Raw genomic sequence first — 9,811 nt, 5'->3', positions numbered from 1 at the left:
TTGATCAGTTCACTGGAATCAGTAATAAGTAGTTGCTCAGTCCATTTTTATTGAACACCTACTGTGTGCATAATAGTATCTTAAAGTAATGGCGAAGTAAAAAAGATATAGATATGGTTCCTTCGTGGAGTTTACAGTATTATGATAGAGAGAAGACAAATACACATGAAAAAGATCTAACGTAATGAAAGGAATTTTAAAAATGTAAACAAATACCTTGAGCTGGATTACTTAATTAAAGGCTGAGGGGAGGGTGAAATGAACAGCATGATGGGATGTAGGTGGGTTTCAACAGGGAATGCTTGATGGAGTAAGAGGGTTTTGGATTGGGTTGGCAGAGAGACCTTAGGAGAAGAAGTGAAATGTAGCAAGGCACCACCATATTGTTTTTTAAAAAGCAAAAAAGAAAGAAACCCTGACCTGGACTAGGAGTCAGGAGACCTGAGTTCCCTTGCATACCAGATAAGCTAACTACCTGGGTGATCCTGAGTAAATTAATCACTTCATTTCTCTCAGTCTCAGTTTTTCCATCTGTAAATTAAAGAGGTTGGGTGAGATGACCTCAATAGTCCATTCTAGCTCTACGGTTCCATGATTATATAAATCACCTCTGACTTGGCTAAAGAGCCCAACCCAGGTAATGAGAATGGGAAACCAAAGTTGATTTTGATATAAATAAGAAAGGCATCTGAGAGCCATTGTAGATCCTTGAAGAAGGGAATGACACAATCAATCATTCATGACATTTTAAAAAATTGTTAAATGGTTTATTGATGCTTTTTTCTTCTTTTTACATCATTGTCACTTCCCAATGATCCCCTCCCCTCATAAAAATACAATAATGATGTTTAAAAGTTGCATAAGCAAAAAACTCAGTAATATGTTAGTGGAAATAATCAAGCACCAAACCTTAAAAGAGAGGGATGAAAGAATATCATGGGTACCTAAATGGCATATTAGACTCCTCTCCTTTTCTCCCCCCTCCCCAACCCTGTTCATAGAAAGGATTCTGTCAGTAAGTGGATTTAAGAAATTCGCTCTCTAATTGATGCTATATATGTGTTGAATGTCTGCTTTGACAGATCCTTGGGTGAGTTAGGTGTGCAGGATATTAAGCAACTCAACAGGGTCTTTGTAAAAATTAAACTTACAAAATAAAGGTATCAAACCAGGAGTTTATTTTGCAGTAAGCATAAATCCCAGTTCCCCTCTGACTTCCACTACACTGTCTGTTATTGAAAGGTGTAATGGAGAATCTCATAATCTTTTGATAAGGAAGAAGACAAAAGTAGAAGATGAAGGAACATGCAGTTAACAAGTGATTCGTATGTTTCAATGATACTACTGTATTTGCATAAAAATCCAGGCTCCAGGCTATGGAAATGGAGATTCTAAAATCCCAGACTCAGTTGTTTCTGTGCTGCCTGAAATAACGATTATAGGCAGCATTATATCCATGAATAAAGGCATAACGGGAACAGAGAGCGTAATCATCACATGCTTCTCGTTGGATTTCATAGGTAGGCTTGGTGCGTTCTCTGGTCCTGTAAAATCAAGGAAGCAGACAGAAAAGAGTAAACCATCAGGATTCATGGACTGATAACGGTGAAATGAGAAAAGAAAAAAAAAAGATTAAATTATTTAGAGAGACGAAAAGCCACAAAGTGATAGGAAGAAAAATAAAGGAAGAAGAGGAGAAAAGAAAGGGGAAGGATTATTATGATATATGAAAATAAGACTTTCAGTTTTTCTTCCTCCTTCTTTAAGGCCCTCCACATACTCTGAATTTCTCACCAGACTGCTTTGACCCCTTGGTACTCAGGCTGAGTTCTTCTAAGTTACTCCCCAAAGACTTGGTTATAGTTAGGAGTTCTTACCCTTTACTGAAGATTCCTTCCCTGAAGCTCAGGGCTTCATAATTAATATAAATTAATAATAATAATAATAATAATAATAATAATAATAATAATAATAAGTGATAGTTTAAGTATAATAAGCTTTAATAGTTTAAAACTGCACTAAGACTTTTGGGATGCCCTGTTTAACACTTTAACTGCTTTATGTGTGTTATCTCTTGATCCTCACAATACTGCAGAGTAGGCTCTATTATTATCCCCATTTTACAGATGAGGTAACTAAGGGCAAAAGTGGTTAAATAACTTGTCCAGGGTCACACCGCTAGTAAGTGTCTGAGATTGGATTTGAACCCAAGTCTTCCTGAAATCATCTAGATGCTCTTTCTAAGGACTCATCTTTAATTGTAATGGAGTATAGGCTAAAATTTTACCTTCTGAAGAAAAGGAAAATTTATAATTTATCCATAGATTGACCATATAATTTTACTAGAGATCATCACTTCCAAATTCCAATGAACTCTTTAGCCATACGACAGCAGGACATTTTGGAAAGAATCATTTTCTGTTTGGGAAGCATTAAAATACTCTGATTCCTTCTTTATGACTAACCCATGTTTTTAAATGTTTCTACCTTTGAAAGTTTCATGTTCAGTTCAGTGCAGAGTTTTATCATCAGATTGCATATTTTTAACTGAGGGTTTTGGCTTTCACAGTTATTATTCATTCATTAAGACTCAAACCTACCCCTCTCCTTATATCACAAGAGAAGCTAGTTTCTTAGTTTATTTAGGCCTGGGATGCTGAATTACAAATTTATAATTCTATCCCTTTACCTTCCTCTCCATTGCCCGTTGCTACTTACCTCTCCTGGATTTTAAGCCTCCATCTGTCCTGAGGTGCCATAAAGTTGTTGGCCCTTCGCCTGTTAATGAAGGGATCTAAAGAAATAAAAATCAAAGATGCATGATTTGAGAAACAGTACAAGATTATAATTCAATGAATCCTGGCACTAACTCTTAGACACCACCCTGGGAGAATTACTTTTTTTCTTTTTTTTCTGGTCTGGATCGATGACTTCACTGGTTAGGAGAATTCCTGGTGGAGAAATCTCACATTTCAGTATAGATCAGCAACTGTATTATAATTTATAGTCAGAGAGTTGCTAGGGAACTGAGACGTAAGTAATTTGTCCAGGGTCACACAGCCAATGTGTGTCAGAGATAGTATTTGATCCCAGGTCTTCCTGACTCCAAGTCTCCCTATCCTTTCTTTCATGGTGTGTCTCAGATTCATACAATTTTCAAAAGTCAGAAAAAAAAAGACCCGGTGTTGATGAATGGAGCCACCCAAATAGCCTGCCTCCAACTAAAGACACAGCCATTTTCTATCATCCCATCAAATTTTCCATCTCTGTGTAGAGTGGGGCAGTTTGAATTTCCCAAAGAAAATTTAAATCAGGTTCTAAATATGTGTTCCTGCCAGAGAGCACAGCCCTCGTGCTCACTTGGTAATACAAATTAGAAAAGTCACCAGAGTTTTCAGACACTGACTTAATTTTACCCAGTGGCTCATAATCTCTTTATTTAGCTATTCCTAACCTTTCATCAGATAAGGGTAGGAATGTATTCTTTACTGCAGGTCATTTAATAAAATAAAAAAAAATTCACTTACTCATTTCCCAAGATTCCATGCTTTCATGGGACTCTGGGGAAGAAGGAAAAAAATCTGTTTTGTATTTATGGCATAGCTGAAATTCATACATACCGATGAAAAGGAAGGGATAGGAGGAGAAAAGTTAAAAAGATATTGGGAATACATTTAGCAAAGTACTTACTGCTAATTTCAGGGAATGAATATATGTGAAGCAGGATTTCTAACTATGTCCTGACTGGCTGCATACTTATTTTACTTGTCTGTCAAAAGAGATGACCACATTCTTACCTGAAGAATTCTGAGGTTCTCAGTTATATGGTCAGGCTAAAAGTTAGATCAGTCACAATTATTTAGAAAGCACCGACTATGTGTTGCATTAGGCACTGGAAACCCAGAGACAAAATGAAAAACTGTCCTGCACTCAAGGAGCTGACATTTTCATAAGGTGGTACAACCAAAGTAAAAACAAGATATTTTGAGGAGCAAGAAAGTTCTATCCTATTGGAATGAGTACTCCTTGGATACAGACCTTTCTTCACCATCCTCAGTATTTAGCATAGTGTCTGGTGTGTAGTCAGTATTTCACATAAGCTTGTTGATGACTAATAATTAGGCCTATTATGGAAGTCTTCCAGTAGGATGTGGCACCTGAGCTAAATCTTGAAGGAAGCTAAGGATTCTAAGATGTATAGGCAAGGATTAGGAGGGGGTGATGGCTTATGAAGAAGCAGGGGAGGCAGATGATGGGATAGTTGGGTTGACAGATCAGCAAGTAGACCATTTTGACCAGACCATAAAGTGCATTAAGTGGAGTGATTTAGAATAGGTCTGGAAAAGTACATTGGAGCTAAATTATAATGATCTTTAAAGGAAACTCTAGGAGCTTGTATTTTATTATAAGGAAAAAGGGAGGAATCCTTGAAAATTCCTGAGCAGGGAAGTAGCATAGATTTATGATTTAGGGAGATTATTTTGGCACCTGTAGGAATGGGCTGGCAAGGAGAGAGGAAGGACACAGAGAAACCAATTAGGGGGCTATTACAATAGCGATGAGAATCTGAACTTGGGTAGTGGTTGTGTGAGTAGACAGGAGTGAACAGGTGGGAAAGATGTAAAGGCAGAATTGATGAGTTTCTGTTGGTTGGATATAAAAATGAAGGAAAAAAGAGTCCAGGGAAGACTCCCAGAAGGTGATGAACCTGGGCGACTTGGAGGAGAGGAAGGTTTAGATGTGATGAAGAATTCCATTTTGGACATGTTGAGTTAGAGATATTCAGGGGGATATGTCTAGGAAATTGGTGATGTAGGATTAGAGAGAGCTTAGGAGACAAGTTTAGGAGCATATACACACACACAAATATATATACACATATTTGCATAGTTATAGCAATTTGATTATGTAGAAATTGATGAGCTCACTGAAAGAATACAGAGAAGAGAGATTAGGACAGAGCCCCAGATCACATAATGTGATACAAAGATACACACAAAGTCCATTTTTTTCCCCTCACAGGGACCTTTTCCAGAATAAAGTTCAGCAGAGTACACACTCAGATATTCTCCAGGTTATGTGGATGCCAAAGGTATGGGCCCACTATAATAGATCCATGAGTGGGTTTGAAGGCCACTTAAGCATCTGTGTTTTAACCAGTAAACTATACATAGCTGCTGAGCATTAGGTCAGTTTGAATAGAGATGCAGGAAAATGTATAGAGCAATTTTGTGTTACTGAGTGTAGAATTAGAGCTGTGAAGAGAAATCAGTTTTGATCAGCTTGTATTTTTTATAATGAGATTTCCTTTAAAATGTTTGTCTAGACAGTAGATGAACAGAGAAGTCAAATCCATTACTAGATAAGTTATTTCTATGTCTTCAAAATGAAGTTGAGAATTAGGGGTATTAGTAACATAACTCAGGTCCCAACAATTTCACCTGAAATAACCAGATGATTAAGTAAAGTTAAAATCACTTGGGTAATTGTCTTACATTTTTCCTTCCAAACTTGCACATTTAGAAGCAGGTAGAGAGTTTTAACAACAGGAGAGGTGCCATATTCTGACATAGAAGGATCATAAGTTGGGAAGGGACTCCAATAAGTCAAGGAGTTGAGCCTTGGAGTGTACCTGAACCACTTCAGGACAAAGATTGAGTCTTCTAAGGTTTTCTAAGGTCACCACTTACCTTAGCTCATTTATGCCAGGGTCTAACTTTCCTAACCCAATCCTTCTCTTGGCTTTTAGTAGGAGAATGTTAAAGTGAAACTGCATGGACAAGTTAGCCTGAGCATTTTAGAAACAGTTTTAGAGAAAGCATCTAGTTCAATGCCCTCATTCTACAGTGAGGAGATAGAAACCAAAAAGAGGTTAAGTGACATCCAAAGATACATAGCTAGATGGTGACTCCATCTCCTTACTCGGTGTTTTTTTACAGCATCCCATCCCTTCTGAGCTGTCATCTAGTTCACTTACATCCTTATAAGCAGAGTTAAGGCTTCCCCAAGAAAGGATGGAGGCTAGAAGAGAAATAAAAAGATAAGCAGCATAGGAGATGAAAAGCACTGAGAAGCAGAAGAAATCTAGGGAAATGAGCACATTTTGAATGAATGGAAATGGGGGATGAAGTCAAGGAGGGAGGAGAAAAGAGAAAAGTCCAAAGTAAAGTGAAGAGAGAGACACAGGCAATGGAAAATTCAGAGAGGCTGAAGAAAGAGGTTTCTTACCATAGCACAGAGCTACCACTGCTAATGCAGTAAGAAGCGTGACGATGAATAACGTCTTCATGATCTTTCCCTTGTCCCTCTGGGTAGCTCTCGCACGTTCCTTTGCAGTGGTGGGGTACAAGGAAGCTTCCTAAAAGCTGCTTATAAGAGCCTGGGAAGTTGAAGCAGTGGTGTGTTTTTATTACGAGAGCTGGAGCAGCTGGGAGGGGAGGAACGAGTGGGAGGGGTCCCAGAGAAGGTGGAGAATGGTTGGCACTTATTTGCACTGGTGCTGTTCCCAAACATTCACTCTTCACAGATTTTATCAGCTGTGGGCCAGAAGTTTTCCCCACCCCCAGTTTTGACCAGTGCTACAAAGGGAGGCTGCCCTAGTACAAAAGTTCTGACCACTGTATGCTTGGAGCCAGACCTCAGGCAAGGGTCCACCGAGAAGGGAGTTACTATAAACATGTTTACCTTTATAATTCCTCCTCTGATATGCCCTCCTGGCTCTTCCCACAATCACTTTAGCTGCAGTACACAGAGCCTATAGTGTTTCAATGGCCCCTCTGATGGAGGAGAGGGAAGATTCCTTGGAATAAAACACAGTTCACATCTCCATGTTAGTTTGCCTCCCCATTGGTGTTGGACTTATTGCAGAGGTCAATTACGTGTTTTCTTCATGACCTGCAACTTTTCCAGGCAAAAGGAGGGAGGACAAATGTTATGCCACCCTGATAAATTCTGCCTGTTTTCTTGGCATCATTATAATAATAAGTATTGCTATAGCTAGCATTGATATAGCATTTTAAGGTTTGTAAAGCACTGTATATACATATCATTTTATTTGATCTTCACATCCCTGTGAGATAGGTGCTATCATTATTTCTATTTTACAGATGAGGAAACTGAGGCTGAGAGGGATTAAGTGATTTGCCCAATCACACAGTTATTAAGGTCTTTTTGACTCCACATATAGTGCTTTTACCCACCGTGCCACCCAGCACCTAGTAATTTACCCATCCTTCATGGAGTTAGTATCATCTTATTCCCTGATATAGAACAGCTAGGTGACACAGTGGATTGGAGCACCAGGCCTAGAGTCAGGAATATCTGAGTTCAAATCTGGCCTCAAATACTTACCTGTTGTGTGACCCTGGGCAAGTCACTTAGCCCCTGTTTACCTCAGTTTCCTCATCTGTAAAATAAGCTAGAGAAGGAAATGACAAACCACACTAGTGTCTTTGCTAAGAAAACCCAAATCGGGTTACGAACAGTCAGACAAAACTGCAACTAAACAACATTTCCCAGTATCTCCCAAGCACCCCCGACCTGGATGACACAGCTCTGAAATATACAGGGCCTTCTTTCTAAACCTGTTTCCCAAACGCATATACCATTTGTATGCTTGAAACAGGGGTTGGAAATTATTCCTTTTTTGTGTTACCCAGGAAGCTTTTAGCATGCACTAATACATGCAACTTGACATAAAATAAGTACTCATGTGAAATGAAGATTAGATTTTTCTGGCATTAAAAATGTGGTTACAAAAAAGTAATATTGAAAAGTATTTATTGTTTTGTTACTTCGTCAGTACAGAGGCAACTTGAAGTGTGTTAGACCACTGGGCCTAAAGTCAGGCAGACCTCAGACACTTACTAGCTGTGTGACCCTGGGCAAGTCACTTAATTTCTGTTTGCCTCAGTTTCCTCAACTATAAAATGGGGATAATAATAACAAATGAGAGAATATAGGTCCTATATTAATTCTGGTTCCCTTCCCCTTTCCCTTCTCTTTTCCTATATGGTCATTATGTTGTCTACCACAGCCTAACCAGTTTGCTTTAGCTATAATATCTGTATATGGAGACATATGTATGTAAACGTGTGTCTGCTTTTGCGATGACCTCTTAATGAAGCTGTGCTATTATCTCTTTTTTTACCAAGAGCATTGGTACTTGTGACTTCTGACTATCCTGTGTTGAACATTCTGGTCTTGGGCAGGTTCGTGTCTTGGCCATACTCGTACTCCCTTTGGACTATGAGTATACTCCCAGAGGTCTCTTGTGAGACCTCTTGGGGAAGTGCTGTGACTTCTCTCCCCTCCCTTCAGACATTCATTCATTTCCAGGAGCATCAATGACCACTGAGAGGAGTTTCATTCTGTTCTTAGCTAATATTAAAGATTCCATAGTGCTTGGAAGGCAGTGTTGGGGATCTGTAACTCCATTGGACCATTTAGAGGCATTGCCCCTTTGGGGAAGGCCCGGGATACAGCTTAGAAGTAACTTACATTTCATAACATTTTCTGGAGCTCCTTTGATACAAAATTCACACATACAGCCCCATCCTAAGGTCTCCTTCAGGTAACACTCAGATATGACCTTGGGGTTGGAGTGACCAAAGGTGGTGAGAGATGGTCAGAGAGAGGAGGAGGAGAGAGGTCTTGCATGTAAACAGAAATGCTCCTAAACTGCTAAACAAATTACCCAATACAGCCTTAAACAGAAGAGTCCTTGTGTTTGTCTCTGGTCAGTTCTGCCACAGTGACCCAAAGACTAGGGCCTTTCCCCTCTTTTCATACCACAACTTTATGACCTTTGTTTGACCTCTAACTCCTTCCCTGTCTCTATCCCTCAAAACAACTCATCTAAATCGTAACACTTTATTAGCCACTCTAAACGAAAAATCTACTTTAGTATTATATGATGAATTTGGGGGTATATACAGGTAGGGGACTTATGGGCATTTGGTTGGGTAACTGAATCCTGCTGGCCTTGACTTAGGACATACATTTGGCTTCTCAAAGTTCTTGCAGGCTTCATAACCCTGTCCTTGGATGCACCAAGCCTTTACTTTGGCTGTGCAATAGCAATTGCACCACTTAAGTTCAAGTTGAAAACATTGCTTCAGTCTCTTGACTTGAGCACTAGTTATTTTATCTTTCCCTGAATCCACAGCTAGAAGTCTCTGAACTTCTCTATCCTGAGGCCCCTGGAGTGTCAGGCCTGGACTGGTTTCTTCTAGAATATCCCTAACTACTTCTTTCTATGCACTCTTAAGCTTTTTCAAAGTCTTCTCATCACCTAGTTCTTTGGAAGTTCAAAATGGTGGAGTCATGACTAGGTAGCCATTTATCTGAAAAAGATCTCAGGATCTTAGAGATTTGGAAGCATAATTTGAGTCAACAGCATGATATGGCATTCATAAAAACTAATGTAGTCTTTGGTTGCATTAATGGAGCCATTAATAATGACTAAGTACCTCGTGCCCCGAGGGCTCTTCCCTCCTTCTGGTGGAAGAGGGGTGGGATCCTCCATTTGAGGAGGGCACCCAAAGCCTTCACTTCATCAGATCCCACCCTGGCTGTCTCTTCTGGACTTCATGATCTCTAGAAACTCAACAAATGTGAAATGAGTTGCTTCTCACTTGAGGTCTTCTTCAAGCAAACTTTGGATGACCGCTTGTCACATATATTATAGTAGAGATTCTTGTTCAAGTTTAGGTTGGACTAGATGACCCCAAGGTTTCTTCCAACACTGAGATTCTGTGTTTTCCTATTCTTGAACTCTTTCTGTTGCTATTATTTGTTATTATCTCCATCC

The 9,811-nt window shown here is 39.3% G+C and overlaps 1 protein-coding gene across 1 annotated transcript; it reads right to left on the bottom strand.

Annotated features, from left to right (window-relative positions):
- Positions 1 to 740: 740 nt before the first annotated feature.
- MGP (matrix Gla protein) lies at positions 741 to 6,465 on the bottom strand. Its single transcript, XM_020994360.2, has 4 exons — positions 6,229 to 6,465; positions 3,528 to 3,560; positions 2,719 to 2,794; positions 741 to 1,544 (listed from the first exon to the last, which is right to left on the bottom strand). Exons 1-4 carry the CDS (start codon positions 6,287 to 6,289, stop codon positions 1,406 to 1,408), a joined length of 309 nt encoding a protein of 102 aa, XP_020850019.1. The 5' UTR covers positions 6,290 to 6,465; the 3' UTR covers positions 741 to 1,405.
- Positions 6,466 to 9,811: the final 3,346 nt, after the last annotated feature.

This window comes from Phascolarctos cinereus, unplaced genomic scaffold, assembly GCF_003287225.1.
Source record: "Phascolarctos cinereus isolate Bilbo 61053 unplaced genomic scaffold, phaCin_HiC Scaffold_1;HRSCAF=81, whole genome shotgun sequence".
Classification (NCBI taxonomy): Eukaryota; Metazoa; Chordata; class Mammalia; order Diprotodontia; family Phascolarctidae; genus Phascolarctos; species Phascolarctos cinereus.
Note: the sequence above shows the minus strand (reverse complement) of the source record. Positions and strands in the feature narration are given on the sequence as shown.